Genomic DNA, 24,824 nt, shown 5'->3' with positions numbered 1-24,824 from the left:
AGCTCATTTGAAACTTTTTACCAGCTGGTTGTGTCTGGTGCTAATTTCATGTGATTCTATACTCGACCAGACAAAAAAAATAATCAGTTAGGTTGTGGTCTAAGTGCTATAAGATGGACATGACATAAATGTTGTGATGTGGAAGGATACGATCCGCTGGTCCTGGACGGCCCACTTCTGTTTCAGGAACTCAATCAGGCTGGACACCTTCCTATGCAGCTCCACCACCATCCTACATCACCACACAGAAGAACAAACAATGTTAGAAAATACTTAATTTCTCATTAAAGACAGCTCCTGTAGACAACACACACCTCAAACACTGACAGGGGCATGTTCAGCAGGACACAACCTAGCAAAACCCAACATGATAATGACAATATGCTTCATATAATGGACGTTATGTTTAGGCATCCAAACAATCAGGGTTGGGTGTCCCAGAAGCATAAAGATTGTTATGCCCATCTTGATAAAAAAAAAATCTATTATTTATTCAAGGAAAACCCATTGAGACCAGGCTCTCATTCTCAAGGGTGCCCTGATCACGGTAATACAACAATCAAATGCAATGTGAAAGGAAAAAGCAATCAATACAAATGTAAAATTAAAATATAGCACAACCAAATTTGGGAAAAATATACATTTAGCGCCGTCACGGTAACCGTATTACCGCCACACCAGCGGTCACAGGTCATGACCACAGTCAAATTCCACATGACCGTTTAGTCACGGTAATTAGGCTTCTCCAAGCTCTGATGCCGCATTAGTAACCTACCAAACTTGCTAACTGCTTGGTATTCAGCACAGTTGTCCCTCTAATCACTCTGACATCAATGCAAAATCAAATCACTTAATGAGAGTCTATGCTCATGTTGAGCAATATTTCTATAGGCTATGCAATTGCGTGAGAAAACAGAGTTTTGATAACCTCTATTAAAAAGAGGATACCATTACTTTCTATAGGCTAGGCCTACTATATTTATTTATTTATTAATTGTTCTAAGAGTAAGCACATTGCTTCTCTTTACAACAGGAGTATAGCCTACCTCGTGGCATGAAAATGAACCACGGGAAAAGCATCACTATTCACAGCATTCACTATTTAAGTGCATAGATGACATGAATTTTTTCCCCCTGCCCCAAGACAGGTGCATGATAATAGCCCATTCTAAATCAAAACAAATTTCACACATATAATTTAGTATATGTAAAGACAAGATTAAATTAAGAATAGTCTGATGGGTGGCAATATAATCACTTGTGAATGATGCGATGTGTGTGCAGTAAAGTGTGCAGTAAAGCAAGAAACAGCACGCCTTAAAAAAGAAAAAAAAGAAATCATTTCAACTCATAGTCGCACACATCATGTAGCCTAGCCCATTAGGCATATATGTTTGTGTCACAATTTAAGTGGACAAATAACTTAAAATGAAGAATAGTTATCCGCTTCACAATGGGTGTTTAGCCTAACTGGCATACATACACGCAGCACGTGAGTATCAAGTTTGTGGAAGATCATTTTCAAAATAGAAATGCACCTTTATGCATGTAATGCTTTTATTATAATTGCATTTGTGGTGATTTTTGAGAATGTCGTTTTCCCGCTAATTGATTGCATTTTGGAACATTCACGCTTACAGCCTACTGCCATGTGCACATTGCTGCACTTATAATGTGAAGAAATAGCCTAATAGTTTATCAACATTTTAAGCTAAATGTTCTGATCTGTTGTGTCAGCCTCATTGCTTTTTTGAAGCTAGTGGTTGTATTAATTTGGGATCTATCGCATCCCACAACTTTCCCAGATTATGTTTGAAATACTTATTTATCGCACAGAATAGGTAAACTTTTGTACTATGGGGGATAGTAGATTGACATAGGCTGGTGCTTTTGCTGTTCGTTAGGACCAACTCATCTTGTTGGCTGACGAAAAGTAAATGTGGACAGTTCTTCCAACAGCTTCAATATGCGCCTCGGAATTCGCGCGCAGTTGCGTCCCCGACGAGTCGTTCTTCACTTGTAGCCTGTGAGAAGGACCCGATCACGTGACTGGCATTGACTAATAAGAATTTAGATATGAGAGGTGCTTCGGAGCACGAAGCCAGGAGAAGGGAATTATTATTATTATTTTCAGGCCAAGGGCACAACGACCACTGGCCAAAAAAGGTATGCCTTTTTTTAGGGGGCATTACGGCCACAAAAAGGGGATGCCGCCGGGAAATTTGAGGCATTATCAAGTGCTTGTCAAATTGTGAATGAGAGACTGATCAAGCGTATTCAGCCGGCGCAAAAAAACTAAGCAGAGCTCATGCCTTTTATGCAATTGTTTTTCAAATCATTAGTCGCATCATCATTAGAATGTATTAAAAATCAAAACATATAGCAGGACTTGTTTCTTTGATAACAGCTCAACACAATAGCTGCATGTACACACCCTCATATCGTTTGGAGAAAATATCCTCTTGATTTTATTTAGCTACGTTAAGGTGTACTCTTCATACTATAAAACAAAACAACGCCATGGATTTCATCAGTATGTTTCTTCGATGTTAAGTGTTGATCAATCCAAATGCCCAGACATGTATAGGCGGGAATCCGATCTACGTGAGAAACACTCAATGAAAAAATATGTAGTCCATCTGAAAGACTTAGAGAACATGCATTTAGTCTAGCCTGCATTATGTACAAGTTTTAAACAAACCAGTGCTTGTTGTAAGGCAACAAAGTCAGATTGCAGCTCAACACAACATCTACAGTTGGGGCAACAGCATGCATAACAGTATCGTCTCCATACAGATTAATATTACACGTTTCAACACAGTTTTATTTATATAAATATTGAAAGAGAACTGGTCCAATACTGACCTTGCGGTACACCTTTCGTATACAGGAAGATATCACAAAAAAATATTCAGAAATGCCTTTATAGTCAGTTGACACTGACCTGAGGCGGGGATTATGGGCAAGACTCTGGACACGGGCCCAGGAGTGGTTGCTACGCGGCTGCAGCTCCACGGCAACCTTCAGAGGTAGACGCACAGGCTTCTGGTCTTCTTCATCACTCACTCCTAGATAGAGTGAGTGAGAGGGAGGTGTAAAGGAAAGATGAATAAAATGTGTTCTCTCCGGTCCTAAGATGATCAGCATCATGACCACCACCACCATCACTTACTCTCCCCTACTCATACCACCCCCTTCTTGAGTAATGCCATGAAAATCCATCCCCTCCTGCCCACATGCATGACTCAACGTCCCCATTCATACACTTCCTCCCTCTTCCTGCTGTGTGAGTGTCTGTCAATGTGTCTTTGTGCGTGTGTACACTCACCATCTGGGTCACATAGCCTCTTGAGCGCACGGCACATGGGAGCTTTAATGCGTAGGTTCCTGCCTTTAGAACGCACCGTGGTGGCCCTGGGAGAATAGAGCAGAAACATGAGATAAATCGCAACAAAAAACTACAACAAAATGACAATTATACAATATCAACTATCTACACTGAACAAAAACTCAACATGTAAAGTGTTGATAATCCATCCACCTGACATGTGTGAAATATCAAGAAGCTGATTAAACAGCATGATCATTACACAGGTGCACCTTGTGCTGGGGGACAATAAAAGTCCACTAAAATGTCCAGTTTAGTCACAACAAAATGCCACAGATGTCTCAAGTTGAGGGAGTGTGCAGTTGGCATGCTGACTTCAGGAATGTCCACCAGAGCGATTGCCAGAAACGTTAATGTTCATTTCTTTACCATAAGCTGCCTCTGTCATTTTAGAGAATTTGACAGTAAGGAAATCAGTTAATTTAAATAAATTAGGCCCTAATCTATAGATTTCACATGCCTGGGCATGGGTGCAGCCATTGGTGGGCCCCACCCACTTGGGAGACAGGCCCAGCCAACGCAAGTGAAGAAGCAGGATGTGGAGGTTCTGGGCTGTCCTGATTACATGTAGTCTGCAGTTGTGAGGCCGGTTGGACATACCGCCAAATTCAATAAAACGAAGTTGGAGGCGGCTTATGGTAGAGAAATGAACATTCAATTCTCTGCCAACAGCTCTGGTGGACATTCCGGCAGTCAACATGCCAATTGCAAGCTCCCTCAACTTCAGACATCTGTGGCATTGTGTTGTGTGACAAATCTGCACATCTTAGTGGCCTTTTCTTGACAGCAGCACAAGGTGCACCTGTGTAATAATCATGACGTTTAATCAGCTACTTGATATGCCACACCTGTCAGGTGGATGGATTATCTTGGCAAAGGAGAAAAGCTCAACTTTCCACACAAAAATTGAGAGAAATATGTTTTTGTATATGGAACATTTCTGGGATCTTTTGTTTCAGCCCATGAAACCAACGCTTTACATGTTGTGTTTATATATTTTTTCAGTATATAGCCACACCGTACAGTTTATTAGCTACACCCCCATGTTCACGAAAATGGCTCGATGCTACAGACAGTGAGTCATGTGGCCGTGGTTTGCTATATAAAGCAGGCAGACAGGCATCAAGTTACTGTTTGAACATTAAAATGGGAAAAGCGAGTGACATAAGCGACTGAGCGTGGTATGATCGTCTGTGCCAGGCACGCCGGATCCAGTATCTCAGAAAAGGTAGCCCTCATGGGCTTTTCATGCACGACAGTTTCCAGAGTTTCCCGAGAATGGTGGGACAAAAAACATTGACAGTGCCAGTCCCGATTCACAATTATTGTTGCATCATGCTGATGGCACAGTAAGGATTGGGAGTCCATGGACCCATTCTTCCTGGTGTCAACAATACAGATTGGTGGCGGCAATGTACCGCCGTCCAATTTGTAGCAACTGCGCGATGCCATCACATCAAAATGGACCAACATCCCTGTGGAACGTTTCCGACTTGTAGAACCCATGCCCCGAAGAATTCAAGCTGTTCTAGAGGCAAAGGAGGTACCGACCAGGTACTAGATGGGTGTACAGAATAAACGGGTGTATATAATGGTATATTTCAAATGTATAAAACGATTTATAAACAAATCAACTACTTATAACCCTAAAGTCTTGGAGAAAACAGGTGGTATATTTCATAAAGCTGTGGTTACATTGTTATCATTTTTGGTCTCAGTCTTACCCCTGTTGGATGAGCTCGTTAAGCTTGGCCACGTTCTTATCGTCCATCACTATGAACAACAACAGAGTTAGAAAAGCTAGAGTGCGTACCTCCTTGCTCTTTCTTTGTGAAGGCAACACAAACATTAACATATCTAAAAATGTCTTCCAACAGGAGGTAGAAAAGCTATCTATCTTTGGACACAAGATTAACACAGACATAGTAACATTAATAACATAACATCCTTCATGACCTTCGCCACACTTAACTGTCCCTCATGACCCCGGCCCTGTCCAGCGCAACAGTTAAATCAGCTCCATTGTGGCCAATCAGCCCCAGAAACAGAGCCAGACTGAGGCCAGTGTCAAACACACCATCCCAGACACAGACAGCCCCCCCACCACACACACACCCTGCTTGACTTACATCCTCCAACCTTCTTCCGGAGTTCAGCGTAGCAGATGAGACCATACAGCTCCTGAGAAGACTTCTTCAGCACACGGGAGTACACTATGGGACAGGAGGAACTGAGCATGTTATGGGATAAAAGTGAACAGAAAACAACTGCAGCACACCAGTGATCTTGGGTGCTCCACAACCAATTTAAAGACAGGTCTCACACTGATGGTAAGATCAAAAGACAGTTTCGCTCTTGCACATTTAATGAGTTGGTTGCAGGTGTGTGTGTGTGTATCAAACATAATAGGATTCAAAAGAGGAAATGAAGGCAGATTGCAAACAACTTGCTTTATATTAAGACCAGTTGGCATTAGCAAGTTAAACTTTGCATACAGGTCGCAGGTAAAGTTTCACACGGATTTTGAAGGTCAATGTTTTAGTCAACAAACCGAAACACAGGCATAAAAAAAGAAAATAAGTGTAAACAAGCAAGAGGTGAGTGGAGATTTCTATTTGAGAAATACGGAGAGAAGAGAGCGAAACAGATAGACAAGCTAGCTTACCGTTGGCGAAATCGATGTGCTTGGAGATCTTGTGCCAGGTGCGGTAGTAGAAGTGTCGGACCTGTTCTTTGTTCTTCACCATGCTGGCTGGCTTCCCCTTCTTCTTATGCTTCAAAGCTATGTTCGTCTGGATCGCCTCAAAGTCCTTCCCATGCTACAGAGCGAGCGAGAGAGCGAGACAGACACTATTAGAGATATGGAAGTTATGTTGGAGTAGGGGGCACTCTTCCCTCCGGTCTATGGGAAAACTCAGGACAGAGTGCAGTCTCGGTGGTCATTAAAAACCCCATGGCACTTACTGTAAGAGCAGGGGTGTTAACCCTTGAGTCCTGGCTAAATTCCCAACCTGGCCCCTTTCAAATCATGGCCACCTAATCATGCACTTGATTTCCAATTGGCATACAACACTCCTAACCTTTCCACCACAATAACTGATTTGTGGTGAGTGTTCCCGTCACAAAATCGTTGCAGTGTTACATGCTTTATAAATGCAATCAATTATTATTAGTGGGGCTTGTGAAGAAAGAGCCCCCACTTTAAATCTCCAACAAACGTCGACTTACTAGATATTGTAAGAATTATTTTGGACTTAGAGTTATATTTTTTTTATGCAAAGCTACTCCTCTGACACTGTTTAAGCTAGAAACGGTGTTCAAACTTTAAAACGTGTAGACTAGTCTGGAATAGTTTGAGCTCTTTTAAAATATTAAAACTGCCATTTTTTGTCCTCCATCCATGTACGGGAATTACTCAGCATTCTGAAGGTTCCATTGTGATAGTCAGTCCAAAAATTGCATTCTATTAACTGTAAACAATGTAAATCGACACAAATCAGCTACTTTGACCACTTTCCCAACAACTAAGACAAAAAGCATCCTCTCCTCTGCTATTCTAATCTTAAAATCAAAAAATAATTATCTGCTACCGATCAAACTTAACAGCTGTTTAAAGGGAAACCTCGGGATTTTGGCAATGAGGCCCTTTATCTACTTCTCCAGAGTCGGATGAACTTGTGGATACCATTTGTATGTCTCTGTGTGCAGTTTGACTTTAGTGTGTTCATTTAGCCTGCATGTCATGGAACTTCTGAAAGTACAGACCCATCCTGCAAAAGGCGCAACGAACACTGAAAGGAGGTTTCTATACATCTCCCACTCTTTGACCTGCGTCCATTCCGGATGCACACCCTCACAATTGGCCTTCAAACGAGTTACAACTCTGTCCACACGCACTGGAGCGACACTCTTGGCTCCTCTTCCCGCCACTGTAGCCACATCAAAGTAAATGCACAAACTGCATTTCGAATGCCTTCAGGGACCAGCACCTGCAGATTAGCATAGAAAAATCCCCATAAAAATCTGTAGGTTTAACCTGTTTGGGCTGCAGGGGGCGTATTGAGTAGCCAGTTAAATCGTGCCCATTTCAAACGGGCTCGTACTCAATTCTTGCTCGTACAATATGCATATTATTGTTATTATTGGATAGAAAACACTCTCTAGTTTCTATAGCCGTTTGAATTATGTCTCTGAGTGAAACAGAACTCATTCTACAGCACTTTTCCTCCCAGTGAGTGAGTTTTCAGAAATCTTGGCCTCTGGTTCCAGATCAGTTTTAAAGCCGCTGTAAATCCTATGAGGATACAAACACTGCCCACGCCTTCCTCTAGACGTCAGTAAGTGGTGACAATTTGAATGGAGTCGATTGCGCAATCATGGCCTCTATAAAATCACCAAATACTGGAAGTAGCGTTCTTTTGGACTCTGCGCTCAACGCAAGAAGGACATCGGACTGACCTTTTTCCAAGCATTGGTTTAGCCAGTAATATAGCGCCGGTCATGTTTTTACTCGTAATAGGTGTTAAAAACATCATAAGGTAGTTAATTTAAACCGTTTTATAGCAATTTATATCCGTTTAGTGAGATTGAGGCATTTCTATGTGATACTCTTTGAAGCGCTGGGCACGTTTCGGGGTCCCGGTCGAACGTTAGTGGGCATTTCGACGGACAGAGGGCATCTTTCGACCAAAAGAAGATTAGACCCAAGAAAGGATACATTGCCCAAGATTCTGATGGAAGATCACCTCATAGTAAGAAATATTTAAGATGATAAATTGTTGTTCTGTCGAAAAATTTTAAACGCATATTCCGCCATTTTGTTTGGTATATCGTCGCTTGGCGAACCCTGTATTGCACAGTAAGGATAATTTTAGAAATGTAATTCAGCGATTGCATTAAGAACTAATTTGTCTTTCGATAGCTGTCCAACTTATATTTTTTTAGTCAAGTTTATGAATAGATATCCATGAGACAAGATCACTGTGAAAGATGGCGACCGACATTTTCAGGCTAGTTTTGCTAGTATTGTCATTGTATAACCACGGTTTTTGTGGCTAAATATGCACATTTTCGAACAAACTCTATATGTATGTTGTAATATGATGTTACAGGAGTGTCATCGGAAGAATTCTGAGAAGGTTAGTGAAAAAATTAATATATTTTGGCGATGATTACGTTATCGCTCTCTTTGGCTTGAATCAATGGTCGGGTAACGTTTGCATATGTGGTACGCTAATATAACGATTTATTGTGTTTTCGCTGTAAAACACTTAGAACATCTGAAATATTGTCTGAATTCACAAGATCTGTGTCTTTCCAAATGTTTTATGATGAGTAAATTGGTAATACACGTTGCTCTGTGTATTTATTCTAGTCGAGTTGTGATGGTGGGTGCAATTGTAAACTATGATTTATACCTGAAATATGCAAATTTTTCTAACAAAACTTATCCTATACAATAAATATGTTATCAGACTGTCATCTGATTAGGTTTTTTCTTGGTTAGTGGCTATCAATATCTTAGTTTAGCCGAATTGGTGATAGCTACTGGTGGAGAGAAAAAATGGTGGACAAAGAAAAATGGTGTCTTTTGCTAACATGGTTAGCTAATAGATTTACATATTTTGTCTTCCCTGTAAAACATTTTAAAAATCTGAAATGGTGGCTTTATTCACAAGATCTGTATCATTCATTTGGTGTCTTGGACTTGTGATTTAATGATATTTAGATGCTATTATTTAATTGTGACACTATGCTAGCGATGCTAATCAGTGTGGAGGGGGTGGGGGGATGTTGTCATAGGTGTACCGGCGTCGGGCTGCAGCCATAACAGGTTTACCTGTTAAGGCTGGGGGCGCTGTTGTCACTATTTATGGTAATCGTGTAATTTTTGAAACGGCTTCCTACAAAATTCTTGATCGTACAATATGCATATTATTATTATTATTGGATAGAAAACAGTCTATAGTTTCTATAGGAGTTGAAATTTTGTCTCTAAGTGGAACAGAACCCATTCTACAGCAATTTCCCTGACATGGAGTCAGATTTCAGAAATTTTGGCCACTGTTCTGGAGTTAGTTTTAAGGCCAATGTTATTCCTATGAGTATACGGACACTGCTTACGTCTTCCCCTGGATGCCTTTACGTGATGACGATTTGAATGGGGTCGATTGCGCAATCACAGGCACTATAAATTAAAAAACCCTGTAGCTAGGAACTCTTTCCCAGCTGCGTCATGCGCGTGGAGGACATCGACCTGCACTTGTTCCAAGCATTAGTGTAGGGAGTAATCTTTCTCAGGTCATGTTTCTACTCGTTATAGGAGTTAAAAACATCATAAGGTAGTTAATTTAAAGTGTTTTATAGCAATTTATATCCGTTTAGTGCGATTTTGGGACATTTATTTCTGAGACGCTGTGAATCTCTGGGCACGCTTCCAGTTCATCCCGAACGCAGTTGGCATTTCCACATGGCAAGAGGACAGCTTTCCACCAAAAGACGATTAGACCCAAGAAAGGATCCTTTGCCCAAGATACTGATGGAAGAACAGCTCAAAGTAGGACATTTTTATTATGATAAATCGTGTTTCTGTCGAAAAATGTTAGTGGCTTAGGACGCCATCTTTTTTGACGTAGCTTCGCTTGGCGCAAACTGTATTGAAAAGTAAGGATAATTTAAAAAATGTAATTCCGCGATTGTATTAAGAATTAAATTGTCTAGCAATCGCTGTCCACCCTATATTTTTTAGTCACGTTTATGAGTATTTATGTATACGAGTAGATCACTGTCTAATATGGCGCACGGACATTTTCTCACCAGCTGGGCTACTTTACCCATTGTCTGACCATGATTTTGGTGGCTAAATATGCACATTTTCGAACAAACTGTATATGTATGTTGTAATGTGATGTTACAGGGGTGTCATCTGAAGAATTCTGAGAAGGTTAGTGAAAAAAATAATATATTTTGGCGATGTTTACGTTATCGCTCTCTTTGGCTAGAATCAATGCTGGGGTAATGTTTGCACATGTGCTATGCTAATATAACGATTTATTGTGTTTTCGCTGTAAGACACTTAGAAAATCTGAAATATTGTCTGTATTCACAGGATCTGTGTCTTTCGATTAGTGTATGCTGTGTATTTTTACGAAATGTTTGATGATTAGTAGTTAGGTAAACACGTTGCTCATTGTAATTATTCTAGTCCATTTGTGACGGTGGGTGCAATTGTAAACTATGCCATCTACCTGAAATATGCACATTTTTCTAACAAAACCTATCCCATACCATAAATATGTTATCAGACTGTCATCTGATGAGTTTTTTTCTTGGTTAGTGGCTATCAATATCTTAGTTTAGCCGAATTGGTGATAGCACCTGATGGAGTAAGAAACCGATGGAGTTAGAAAAGTGGTGTCTTTTGCTAAAGTGGTTAGCTAATAGATTTACATATTTTGTCTTCCCTGTAAAACATTTAAAAAATCGGACATGTTGGCTGGATTCACAAGATCTGTGTCTTTCATTAGCTGTATTGGACTTTAATGCGTGAAAGTTAAATATTTTCCCAAAATTTTTTGGGGGAATTTCGCGGCTCTGCCTTTTCAGTGGGGGTGGGGGGGGGGGTGTGGCGCGAGCGGCACCCTAGTCCTAGACAGGTTAAACAGCTTGGAATATTCCAGAAAATGCCATGGCTTTAGAAACTTCTGATTGACTCAAATGATGTCAATTAGCCTGTTGGAGGTGTACCTGTGGGTGTATCTCAAGCCCTACTTCAAACACAGTGCCTCTTTGCTTGACCTAATGGGAAAATAAAAAGGAAATCAGCCAAGACTTCAGAAAAAAAGTTGTAGACCTCCACAAGTCTGGTTCATCCTTGGGAGCAGTTTCCAAATGCCTGAAGGTACCACGTTCATCTGTACAAACAATAGTATGCATGTATAAACACCATGGGACCACGTAGATGTCATACCGCTCAGGAAGGAGACGCGTTCTGTCTCCTAGAGAGGAACGTACTTTGGTGCGAAAAGTGCAAATCAATCCCAGAACAACAGCAAAGGACCTTGTGAAGATGCTGGAGGAAACAGGTACAAAAGTATCTATATCCACAGTAAAACGAGCCCTATATCGACATAACCTGAAAGGCTGCTCAGCAAGGAAGAAGCCACTGCTCCAAAACAGCTATAAAAAATGCCAGACTACGGTTTGCAACTGCACATGTATCGTACTTTTTGGAGGAATGTCCTCTGGTCTGATCAAGCAAAAATAGAACTGTTTGGCCATAATGACCATCATTACGTTTGGAGGAAAAAGGGGGAGGCTTGCAAGCCAAATCACACCATCCCAACTGTGAAGCACAGGGGTGGCAGCCTCATGTTGTGGGGTGCTTTGCTGCAGGAGGGGCTGGTGCACTTCACAAAATAGATGGCATCATATGGGAGGAAAAGTACGTGGATATATTGAAGCAACATCTCAAGACATCAGTCAGGAAGTTAAAGCTTGGTCGCAAATGGGTCTTATAAATGGACAACGACCCCAAGCATACTTCCAAAGTTGTGGCAAAATGGCTTAAGGACAACAAGGTCAAGTTATTGAAGTGTTCATCACAAAACCCTGACCTCAATCCTATAGAAAATTTGTGGGCAGAACTGAAAAAGCGTGTGCGAGCAAGGAGGCCTACAGACCTGACTCAGTTACACCAGCTCTGTCAGGAGGAAGGGCCAAAATTCACCCAACTTATTGTGGGAGGCTTGTGGAAGGCTACCCAAAACATTTGACCCAAGTTAACTTCTTGACGCACGGATCCCTTGAGCGGGATCATTTTCGTAAAACAACCGCTGAATTGCAGAGCGCCAAATAATAAAAAAAAGAATACAAATATTTATTTCATGAAATCACAAGTGAAATATACCAAAACACAGCTTAGCTTGTTGTTAATCCACCTATCGTGTCAGATTTTGAAAATATGCATTACAGCGAAAGCAATCCAAGCGTTTGTGATCACTAGACAAAACAGTAAGAACACCTAGCAGCCATGTAGAATGGTCACGAAAGCCAAAAGCAATAAAATGAATCGCTTACCTTTGATGATCTTCAGATGTTTGCACTTACGAGACTCCCAGTTATACAATAAATGTTTCTTTTGTTTGATAAAGATTTTTTTTATATCAAAATAACCTCCATTTGTTTGGCGCGTTATGTTCAGAATTCCACAGCAAGTCCTCAAGGCTTGACGAAAATTCCATATAGTATACGTAAAGGTCATAAAAACATGTCAAACGTTTTTAATAATCAATCCTCAGGTTGTTTTTAACATCAATAATAGATAATATTTCAAACGGACTGTAAACTATTCAATACTGGAGAGAAAGAAAATGTCGAGCAACGAGTGTCTGGCGCAACAACTAATGGAGGGACATCCGCCTATCCACTGACACGTTTTGATAAAGCTCGCTCATTTTTTCAAAATAAAAGCTTGAAACTATGTCTAAAGACTGTTCACACCCTGAGGAAGCCACAGGAAAAGGAATTTGGTTGATATTCCTTTAAAAATGGACGAAAGGCAGGCAATGGAACAGTGATTTTTCAAAATAGAAGTCACTTGCGGGTTGGATTTCCTCAGGTTTTCGCCTGCAAAATCAGTTCTGTTATACTCACAGACAATATTTTGACAGTTTTGGAAACTTTAGTGTTTTCTATCCTACTCTGTCAATTATATGCATATTCTAGCATCTGGATCTGAGAAATAGGCAGCTTACAATGGGAGCGTTATTTTTCCAAACATAAAAATTCTGCGGCTAATAATTTTAGAAAGATAGGGTCCAGATTGTCTAGCCCAGCTGATTTGTAGGGATCTATATTTTGCAGCTCTTTCACAACATCAGCTGATTGGATTTGGATGAAGGAGAAGCGGGGGGATTATCGTAGATTTAAAATCGGTAGTGACAGTGTTTCCTATCCTCAGTGCAGCTGGGAGGAGGTGCTCTTATTCTCCATGGACTTTACAGTGACCCAAAACTTTTTGGAATTTGTGCTACAGGAAGCAAAATTCGGTTTGAAAAATCTAGCCTTTGCGTTCCTAACTGACTGAGTATATTGGTTCCTGACTTCCCAAAAGAGTTGCATATCGCGGGGGCTATTTTATGCTAATGGAGAAGGCCACAGGATGTTTTTGTGCTGGTCAAGGGCAGTCAAGTCTGGGGTGAACCAATGGCTATATCTGTTCTTAGTTCATTTTTTTTTATTGGGGCATGCTTATTTAAGATGGAGAGGAAAGCACTTTTGAAGAGCAACCAGACATCCTCTATTGATGGGATGAGGTCAATAAACTTCCAGGATACCCGCGCCAGGTCGGATAGAAAGGCCTGCTCGCTGAAGTGTTTTAGGGAGCATTTGACAGCGATGAGGGATGGTCGTTTAACAGCGGACCCATTACGCACCCAGGCAATGAGACAGTAATCGCTGAAAACCTGGTTGAAGAAAGCAGAGGTGAATTTAGAGGGCAAGGGGATCAGGATGATATCTATGGGGGTGCCTATGGTTGCGGATTTAGGGTTGTACCTGGTAGGTTCCTTGATAATTTGTGTGAGATTGAGGGCATCCATCTTAGATTATAGTACGGCTGAGGTGTTAAGCATGTCCCAGTTTAGGTCACCTAACAGTACGAACTCTGAAGATAGATTGGTGGGGGGGGGGGGGGGGGGGGGGGCGATCAGTTCACATATGGTGTCCAGGGCACAGCTGGGGGCTGAAGGAGGTCTAGAACAAGCAGCAACGCTAAGATACTTGTTTCTGGAAAGGTGGATTTAAAAAAAGTAGAAGCTCGAATTGTTTGGGCACAGACGTGGATAGTATGACAGAACTCTGCAGGCTCTCTCTACAATTGATTGCAACTCCGCCCCCTTTGGAAGTTCTATCTTGTCGGAAAATGTTCTAGTTAGAAATGTCAGGATTTTTGGTGGCCTTCCTAAGCCAGGATTCAGACACGGCTATGACATCCGGGTTGGCGGAGTGTGCTAAAACAGTGAATAAAACATACTTAGGGAGGAGGCTTCTAATGTTAACATATTTCCCCCTACTGTGTTATTGACTTGTTTATTGTTTACTCCATGTGTAACTCTGTGTTGTCTGTTCACACTGCTATGCTTTATCTTGGCCAGGTCGTAGTTGTAAATGAAAACTTGTTCTCAACTAGCCTACCTGGTTAAATAAAGGTGAAAAAATAAAATAAAATAAAAAACATGCATGAAACCAATGCTTTTACGGTTACAGAAGTCAACAAATGAGAGCGCCTGTGGACACACAGGGCCTGGGTTAACCTCTACATCACCAGAGGAGGAGTAGGATAAGAGTACGGCTAAAGGCTAAAAGAACTGGTCGTCTAGTGGTTTCGGAACAGAGAGTAAAAGGCGGAAGGTATCTGGGCACGGAAGGATAGATTCAAGGCATAATGTACAGACAAGGGTATGGTAGGATGTGAGTACAGTGAAGGTAAGCCTAGGCATTGAGTGACGATGAGAGGTTGTCTCTAGAAGCACCATTTAAGCTAGGTGCGGTCACCGCATGTGTGGGGGGTGGAACAATAAGGCTAGCTAAGGCATATTGAGCAGGGCTTGAGGCTCTACAGTGAAATAAGACAAAGATTACTAACCAAAACAGCAATAGACAAGGCATATTGACATTAGGGAGAGGCATGTGTAGCCGAGTAATCATAGGGTGATTCAGACCGCTAGCAGGCCGGGGCTAGCAGATGGGCCTCCGGGGGACGTTGCAACGGGGGAGCCTGTTGAAACCCCCTCGGACGGTAACGTTGGCAGTCCAGTCGTGATTTTATCTAACCAATCACATAAATAATACACAATTGACAAGGTTACTTACCAATAGCTAAGGGCAGACAACGTCCAAAACATTGCAGTCGGGTCCATTTGTTGATTCGAGCGGCCATCACCACGTTCACACCACTATCTGTTGTAATGCAGACCGGTCTGTCTTAACTGAGTCCCCAGGAGGCGAGAGCTTCAATGAGCCCCCCCTATAGCTTCACCCGTGTGGTCGTCGGGAAAGTATGATATTTGAAGGCATTTCTTTTGAAGATTCCACTGTGTCAATATAGTGGACAGTGAGGCTAATATAAGGCTCTGACGTGCAACTAGACCACAGATCGGTAGTAGTAGCAAAATACGTAAAATCTGTCTTGAGCTGTTCTTCAATTGTTTCCCTACACTCGGAGTAGAGTTTAGGCAGTGCGGTGTGAGAGAAATGTTTGCGGACAGGGAGCACGTCCATGGGGTCAATTAAAACCTTCCTTTTCGACTGTGCTGATTGGTAGCATGTCCTTAGCAATGCATAATAGCCTTTGTGATGTCTTTTTGATGTTTGCTAGTAGGGCATAAACACTGTCAGTGTTGACTGCTTCGGGCGAACATCCCTAGATTGTTCTAAAGAGTGATTTTGCTTCAGATGGTGAAAAAGGTTTGTCGTATTGCCAGACTTGGTAGCCACCTGTCTACGGCACAATTTGCACCAAACATTGCTCTGCTCTTTTTTGGACTTCAAAAAGCCAAACCACTGAAACAGTTGAATCCTTTTTATCAATAATTTCTTCGTTGGAAGCTGCTCCTTCTCTATGGTTATCACTGCCACTGTTTTCACCTACATACCTAATTTTTTGTGGTTAATAATAGCTACTCCATCACTCGAGGTGCAAAGTGTTTTTTAGTGGCGTATACCTCTCCACGTGCACATTGTCCCTTCTCCCCACGTTCCTGCTGCGTCACAAAGGTGAAATGGACTGCTGTACCTAATTATTCTATATTGACATTATCGAAAATGAATCTAAACATTTATATATCAAATTGAGGGAAGTAATTACCTCGATAATTATTGATATATCGCCCACCCCTACTCCACAATCACCTGACCTCAAACGAATTGAGATGATTTGGGATGAGTTGGACCGTAGGTTGCAGGAAAAGCAGCCAACGAGTGCTCAGCTTATGTGGGAACTCCCTCAAGATGGTTGGGAAAGGGTGGCCACTTTGAAGAATCTCAAATGTAAAATACATTTTTATTTGTTTAACTTCCTATGGCGGGGGGCAGTATTGAGTAGCTTGGATGAATAAGGTGCCCAGAGTAAACTGCCTGCTACTCAGGCCCAGAAGCTAAGACATGCATATTATTAGAAGATTTGGATAGAAAACACTGAAGATTCTAAAACTGTTTGAATGACGTCTGAGTATAACAGAACTCATATGACAGGCAAAAACCTGAGAAAAAATCCAACCAGTATTTAGACATAGTTCCGTTGCCTGCCCCTCCATTTAAAGGGGTATCAACCAGATTCCTTTTCCAACGGCTTCCTCAGGCTGTGACCAGGCTTTAGACACATTTTCAAGCTTTTATTTTGAAAAAAATGAGCGAGTTTTATCAAAACAAGTCAGGTGTCCTTTGATTAGTTCCTGGGCGCGAGAGATGTAGCTCGACATTTTCTTTCTCTGTAGTATTGAATAGGTTACCGTCCGGTTGAAATATTATCAATTATGCATGTTAAAAACAACCTGAGGATTGATTATAAAAAACGTTTGACATGTTTCTACGAACATTACGGATACTTTTTGGAATTTTCGTCTGCCTTTCAGGACCGGAACGAGCCTGTGGTTTTCTGAACATAACGCGCCAACCAAATGGCGTTTTTTGGTTATAAAACTAATCTTTATAGAACAAAAATAGCATTTGTGTAACTAGGAGTCCCGTGAGTGCAAACATCCGAAGATTATCAAAGGTAAGCGATTAATTTTATAGCTTTTCTGACTTGTGACCAAGCTAATTTGAGGCTAGCTGTTCTTACTGTTTTGTCTAGTGATTGATAAACTTACAAATGCTTGGATTGCTTTCGCTGTAAAGCATATTTTCAAAATCTGACACTAAAGGTGGATTAACAACAAGCTAAGTTGTGTTTTGGTATATTTCACTTGTGATTTCATGAATATAAATATTTTTTTTATTTTTTTTGTCGCTCTGCAAATCAGCGGTTGTTTACGAAAATGAGCCCGCTAAAGGGATCCGTGCGGCAAGAAGTTAAACTAACAGGCACCATCATATTTCTCTCCCCAAGTGATAGCCTAAAACTTTTCTAATGCCTTACGAGTAAGCACTTCAGTTTGCATATACTGTGGTTTTCTAGTAGGAGAGTGCATTGTAGTCTCAGTGATGAAAAACTGTATGTGATCCAATTGCCCCATACACACCAAAGTAATAAGGTTGATATAAACTCAGCAAAAAAAAGACGTCATCTCACTGACAACTGCGTTTACTTTCAGCAAACTTAACGTGTAAATATTTGTATGAACATAAGTTTCAACAACCGAGACAAACTGAACAAGTTCCACAGACATGTGACTAACAGAAATGGAATAATGTGTCCCTGAACAAAGGGGGGGGGGGGGTGTCAAAAACCAAAGTAACAGTCTGGTGTGGCCATCAGCTGCATTAAGTACTGCAATGCATCCTCTCCTCATGGACTGCGCCAGATTTGCCAGTTCCTGCTGTGAGATGTTACCCCACTCTTCCACCAAGGCGGCTGCAAGTTCCCGGACATTTCTGGGGAGGGGCCCTAGCCCTCACCCTCCGATCCAACCATGCTCAATGGGATTGAGATCCGGGCTCTTCGCTGGCCATGGCAGAACACTGACATTCCTGTCTTGCAGGAAATAATGCACAGAACGAGAAGTATGGCATTGTCATGCTGGAGGATGTCAGGATGAGCCTGCAGGAAGGGTACCACATGAGGGAGGAGGATGTCTTCCCTGTAACGCACAGCGTTGAGATTGCCTGCAATGACAACAAGCTCAGTCCCATGACGGTGTGACACACTGCCCCCGACCATGACAGACCCTCCACCTCGATCCCGCTCCAGAGTACAGGCCTCAGTGTAACGCTCATTCCTTCGACGATAAACACGAATTCGACCATCACCATTGGTGAGACAAAATCGCTACTCGTCAGTGAAGAGCAGTTTTTGCCAGTCCTGTCCGGTCCAGCGACAATGGGTTTGTGCCCATAGGCGACGTTGTTGCCGGTGATGTCTGGTGAGGACCTGCCTTACAACAGGCCTACAAGCCCTCAGTCCAGCCTCTCTCAGCCTATTGCGGACAGTCTGAGCACTGATGGAGGGATTATGCGTTCCTAGTGTAACGCGGGCAGTTGTTGTTGCCATCCTGTACCTGTCCCGCAGGTGTGATGTTCAGATGTACCGATCCTGTGCAGGTGTTGTTACATGTGGTCTGCTACTGCAAGGACAATCAGCTGTCCATCCTGTCTCCCTGTAGCGCTCTCTTAAGCGTCTCACAGTACGGACATTGCAATTTATTGCCCTGGCCACATCTGCAGTCCTCATGCCTCCTTGCAGCATGCCCAAGGCACGTTCACGCAGGGACCCATGGCATCTTTCTTTTGGTGTTTTTCAGAGTCTGTAGAAAGGCCTCTTTAGTGTCCTAAGTTTTAACAACTGTGACCTTAAATGCCTACAGTCTAAGCTGTTAGTTTCTTAACGACCGTTCCACAGATGCATGTTCAGTAATTGTTTATGGTTCAATGAACAAGCTAGGGAAAAGGTGTTTAAACCCTTTACAATGAAGATCTGTGAAGTTACTTGGATTGTTACAAATGATCTATGTAAGACAGGGTCCTGAAAAGGGGACATTTCTTTTTTTGCTGAGTTTATTTATATTTTGTACTCAAAGTTGACTTACGTCGTAAAGCCCTTCAAAGAAGCTGTTCTTGTCCTCTGCACTCCAGGACTCCCACTGTCTCCGGGGTCTCTTTTGGCTGCCCACCGGCTCCTCCTTGACCCCGGGCCCTTGGCCTCTAGGGGCCGCCTTACCCGAGGGCCCCATAGAGCCCGACGTGGAGCCGGACTGACCAGCCGACACTTGATGAGAGGGACCATTCTCTGACCCTGTGTGAAAAAGGGAAAGAAGGTGAGGAAAAGTACAATTAACAAAAATACAAATGCAACCAATCACATGCGCCGAATACAACAGATGTAGACCTCACAGTGAAATGCTGACTTACAAGCCCTTAACAAACAATGCAGTTAAGAAAAATGAGCTAAGAAAATATTTACTAAATATAGTAAAAAAAATAACATGCAGTTCCTATATGGAAATCAGTCAATTTAAATAAATTCCTTAGGCCCTAAATCGATGGATTTCACATGACTGGGAATACAGATGTGTGTCTGTTAGTACAGATAAAACACATTGGCATGATAACACCAGAGTACAAAAACTGTCACAAACAAAGGTAAACATTGGGGCTTAAAATATTGTTTTTCATAAATTCCTTAGGCCCTAAATCGATGGATTTCACATGACTGGGAATACAGATGTGTGTCTGTTAGTCACAAATACCTTTAAAAAAGGTAGGGGGATGGATAAGAAAACCAGTCAGTATCTGGTGTGACCACTATTCCCTCATGCAGTGTGACATCTCCTTCGCATAGAGTTGATCGGGCTGTTGATTGTGGCCTGTGGAATGTTGTCCCATGTCTGGTGGGTGACATGTCTGGTGAGTATGTAGTCCATTTTCAGCTTCCAGGAATTGTGTACAGATCATTGCGCCATGGGGCCTTGCATTATCAAGCTGAAACATTAGGTGATGTCAGCGGATGAAAGGCACAACAACGGGCCTCAAGATCTCGTCACGGTATCTCTGTATTGAAATTGCCATCAATAAAATGCAATTGTGTTCGTTGTCTGTAGCTTACGCCTGCCCATATCACAACCCCACCATGGGGCACTCTGTTCACAGCGTTGACATCAGCGAACCGCTCACCCACATGATGCCATCCACACTGTCTGCCACCTGCCAGGTAGTTGAAAAGGGGAATTATCCATGAAGAGCACACTTCTCCAGCGTGCCAGCGGCCATCAAATGGGAGCATTTGCCCACTGAAGTCAGTTACGACGCCAAACTTAGGTCATGTCTAGACCCTGGTGAGAACAACGAGCATGCAAGACAAGCTTCCCTGAGATGGTTTGTGACAGTTTATGCATCCTCAGTCGCCTCCTGTACTCTCTGGTCACTCATGACTGCATGGCCAGGCAGGACTCCAACACCCTCATCAAGTTTGCCGATGACACAACAGTGGTAGGCCTGATCACCTACAACGATGAGACCTGGCCGTGTGGTGCAAGGACAACAACCTCTCCCTCAACGTGATCAAGACAATGGAGATGATTGTGGACTACAGGAAGAGGACCGAGCACGCCCCCATTCTCATCGACAGGGCTGTAGTGAAACAGGTTGAGCGCTTCAAGTTCCTTGGTGTCCACATCAACAAACTATCATGGTCCAAAACACACCAAGACAGTCATGAAGAGGGCACGACAAAGCCTACTACCCTCAGGAGACTGAAAAGATTTGGCATGGGTCCTCAGATCTTCAAAAGGTTCTACAGCTGCACCATCGAGAGCATCCTGACTGGTTGCATCACCGCCTGGTATGGCAACTGCTAGGCCTCCGACCGCAAGGCACTACAGGAGGGTAGTGCGTACGGCCCAGTACATCACTGGGGCCAAGCATCCTGCAATCTAGGACCTCTATACCAGGCAGTGCGCCGTGTCAGAGGAAGGCCCTAAAAATTGCCAGACTCCAGCCACTCTAGTCATAGATTGTTCGCTCTACTACCGCACGGCAAGCGGTACCAGAGTGCCAAGTATAAGTCCTAAAGGCTTCTTAACAGCTTCTACCCCACAAACCACAAGACTATTGAACAGCTAATCAAAGGGCTACCCAGATCCCTCTTTTACACTGCTACTCCTCTGTTTATTATCTATGCATAGTTACTAACACTACCAACATGTACATGTTACCTCAATTACCTGGTTCCCCAGCACATCGACTCTGAACCGGTACCCCGTGTATATAGCCTCACTTGTTATTTTATTGCTGCTGTTTAATTATTTGTGACTTGATTTTTTTAACTTAACACTTATTTTAAAAAATTTAATAATACATCTTAAAAACTCTTACAGCATTGTTGGTTAAGGGCTAGTAGGTAAGCATTTCACTGTAAGGTCTACACCTGTTGTATTCGACGCATGTGACAAATAACATTTGATAGAGACCAATAACTTAAAAAAATTAAATAAAAAGTTAGAATGCCCGTTTTAGCACAAACAGTCAGACTGAGGCCAGTGTGTCACATACATCATCTTCCTACAAAAACACACTACAGAGACCCTCCCCTCCTTTGGCTGAAGTGCTGGCAAAGTGAAGCAGCAGGAAAATAAGTCTGTTCCATTTGCCAGGCCTGCAACGAGGAGTGGAGCGAAGTTCCAAAAACAACACTCAAGGCTGGCTTGGAGCAACACTAGCCTTCACCTCACAATGTGCAGGTCAGGAGGGACACAGACACAACCCAATCCTCAGAGTGAGCACTGCTTCTAAAAAATAATATGTTGAGTCATAATTAGTACTGAGTTGAGTACTATTCATTCCAATACCGTAAAATTAGCATTTAATAAAATATTAATTAAAATGCTGACAACTCATAAAGAGTTATCCTATATCAGCTCCCTCCCAATAATACGGGACGGCCTTGCAACTTGAATGCAGTTAGTGGTGGTTTACAGGCTCCTGCCTAGAAACAATTAAAGTCTCCGTTTTGTATAGATAGTGCCAGTATAAACGCAATATCCTGCATTCAAAACTAGCCATATTCAACCATTATCAATGGATTAGCAAAATTAGCTAAGTCCAACAACCAACGGGGAGTAGAGGGATGGGGTACTCCTGTAACACATACAAACAGGTGACCCCCCCCCCCCCAAGTACAAACACTTTCACGGCATACCTTTCGATTTTGCCCCGCTATGACCATTGATAGTTGGGGCGATGGAATCCTTCCGGATTCGTTTGCTCGGGGGTCGAACGCTGGATCTCAAAAAATGATGCTGGTCGTGACTCGGTGGGGTGGGTGTTGTCGAGGACGGGGGCTGTTGGCTCAAGCAAGGTCCAGATGGGTTCGATACGGAGGTGGTAATAACCGGTGCTGAACTGGAGCAACCCGTAGTTGAAGGATTAAGAATTTCCACTTCGTCTCTCTTTGTACTACGCTCCTCGCTCCCCTGATCTCCGCTCTCCTCCTCGTCACAACCTTCAAGCTTTCTGCCCGAATTATTCGGGCCATCGACACCGATGCCGTCTCTCAGCCCAACTGTCATCCTGGCAAAACACAATCAACACACATGTTTGAAATTTAAAAGACATCACAACGTAAATCAACTTAAAAAATACGACGTTCTCTTTCTCTCAACATGGCCGCCGCTGTTTGTTTCAAATCCCCTCTCACCGTCCCATCGAAACACGAAAATTGGGTCTGTGTTTTGATTTACATTTTGAAAGCCAAAATATTAATATACATTGCTCGTGTGTTTTTGTTAGTTATCTTAAACTTCTAACAGTTTACATGGTTTTATTTTTATCCGAAATTCAAATACGAGCGCCCCTGAGTTTAGCGCCCGCTGAAACGACAACGTAAAACCTTTCGATACATTCGACCTCTATTTAAAGTGCTTCTTTATCAGACAAGGTTACCCATTTTCATGCTCTTCGACAGCAGATGATGTCTTCTTTCTTTTCACCATCGACCCGACGGTTTTGGTATGCAACAGTATATAAAATTGGGCATATTCAAAGCACGAACAGGGTCTCGCCGCGACTGTCTTCACCTCGCTCAAGCTTCGACTGAATTGAACTCTCTGCGCAGCTCAACTGTTCACTATCTGAGTACCACAATATTACTCAATAATTTATTGCCTTAAACAAAGTGAATATTATCGGTATAGGCTGAAATATTTGACCAAAAATATAACTATATAACATACTTTAAACGATCAAAGCAATCTGAATAATAAGCTAGCTGGTTTTAGTTTTTACTACAGCCACAAGAGCAGAGAACGCTCGCAGTCTCAACTTTGCTTATCACTACGTCATCATCACCAGAATTGTTTTCATCATTAAGATATTCGACGACATTATGTTAACTGCATCAAAAAGTTGTTTATGATTAACTCGGCTTCAGAAAGCAACAACGGATACATTATACATCATATTAAATAAAAGTACACTTGGAGAAACTAACCACAAACATTCGAATCAATAGAATATTACGAGTGTTCAACTACAAGAATGTCATACCATACACATATAGATGAAACACTTCATTTAACGTCTCAATAATTTGCAAGTAACATATTACTTCTAAGATAATGACATGCACGGATACGGGTGTTTCATCCTTTTTATGATTCACCCATCTCCAAATATTTTGAGGGCGGAAACATTACTACTGTGCCTACAACTTTAAAACAACTGGCACGTCTCACACATACAATAATAAGCACCCTTAATTATTTGAAATACATTCACATTAAGGGAAACAAGACAAACAATGTCGTATTACTGTGTCAGATGTGTTTTCTAATCATGATTGTCCAACCTAATGTGAGCAAACTCTTATCAAACTAAAAGTATAGCAGTAGCTAATTGATGTTTGATTGCTTTATTCTGTGGTTGCTGTCCTCACCTCCTCAGATGATAAAAGCTGATTCTGTCTACTGATTTATCTTTCCTCTTGTAACCCGTGTCATTTCCATAGGTACATTTTAGGAGGAGCGGGTTACACACTCCAAAAAGCAGCTGCACGGGTGCTAGCTACTAGCTAACGTAAGATAGCAAAGTTTTTTGGCCACGTTTGCTAGCGATGTGCGGCCAAAACCCAGTCAACTAACGTTACTTGCTAGCAAACAAATAGTCTCAAGCACAAATTCACACGACATTATGCACATTATTGAATTCAGTTGTAGTGAGATATAGAATTTAAGCAATTCATAAATTACCTTTTCTTGACTTTAGTGTTCACGTCTTCATGAGAAAACGTTGCAAGCTAAAACTAACTTCGATTGACAGTCCCTCTCTTGCACAAGCACGCCCACTCAACTCAAAAACAAACCTCCTGATTGGTCAGTTGAGGGAGAAAGACATATGATTGACATCCAGGAGCTCAAATTGTTGATGAGAAGGATGATGCAAATGAACCAATTGGATATCACAATCTACATACGTTTTGAGTGAGCAGGGAGTTATTTTACATTCGCCCGGGTTAAAACGGGCCAAAACATGTGACGTCATCGGGCGAAAGCAGGGAGGAGTGCCCTTCTCAAATCGAACAGTAATCTGCGCCACTCGGTCATTTTGACAAGGTGCATCTTCAAGAAATCCTAAAATAAACGTTTGAATTTTCATCGGGAAGGCAGATTAAACGTTTTTATCAAAAGCAATCACTTTCGCATTGGAACACCCAAAATCCATGGTTGCCATGGAGCCGTGAGGTCGCCAAGGCAGAAAGCTCTAAATTATTTTACTTATTTTAATC

General features: G+C 42.1%; 1 protein-coding gene across 2 annotated transcripts in view; it reads right to left on the bottom strand.

Moving 5' to 3' along the window:
- The window catches only part of cramp1 (cramped chromatin regulator homolog 1), a 45,365-nt gene extending 20,969 nt beyond the window's left edge, over positions 1 to 24,396 (bottom strand). Inside the window, exons 1-9 of one of the 2 annotated variants that reach the window (XM_055881897.1) lie at positions 24,289 to 24,396; positions 22,242 to 22,612; positions 19,135 to 19,340; positions 6,054 to 6,207; positions 5,518 to 5,601; positions 5,113 to 5,161; positions 3,329 to 3,414; positions 2,945 to 3,068; positions 151 to 232 (exon numbers count right to left, since the gene is read on the bottom strand). In XM_055881897.1, the coding sequence (XP_055737872.1) occupies positions 151 to 232; positions 2,945 to 3,068; positions 3,329 to 3,414; positions 5,113 to 5,161; positions 5,518 to 5,601; positions 6,054 to 6,207; positions 19,135 to 19,340; positions 22,242 to 22,611 (1,155 nt within the window). In that variant the 5' untranslated portion in view covers position 22,612; positions 24,289 to 24,396. Of the gene's footprint in view, positions 1 to 150; positions 233 to 2,944; positions 3,069 to 3,328; positions 3,415 to 5,112; positions 5,162 to 5,517; positions 5,602 to 6,053; positions 6,208 to 19,134; positions 19,341 to 22,241; positions 22,613 to 22,984; positions 23,355 to 24,288 lie in introns of those variants that run through there. The other variant, XM_055881889.1, reaches the window with a different exon arrangement.
- Between the last annotated feature and the right edge of the window lie 428 nt (positions 24,397 to 24,824).

The sequence above is a fragment of the Salvelinus fontinalis genome, chromosome 2 (genome assembly GCF_029448725.1).
Source record: "Salvelinus fontinalis isolate EN_2023a chromosome 2, ASM2944872v1, whole genome shotgun sequence".
NCBI classification, from domain to species: domain Eukaryota; kingdom Metazoa; phylum Chordata; class Actinopteri; order Salmoniformes; family Salmonidae; genus Salvelinus; species Salvelinus fontinalis.
The sequence above is the reverse complement of the archived record's forward strand: the minus strand, read 5'-3'. Positions and strand labels throughout refer to the sequence as shown.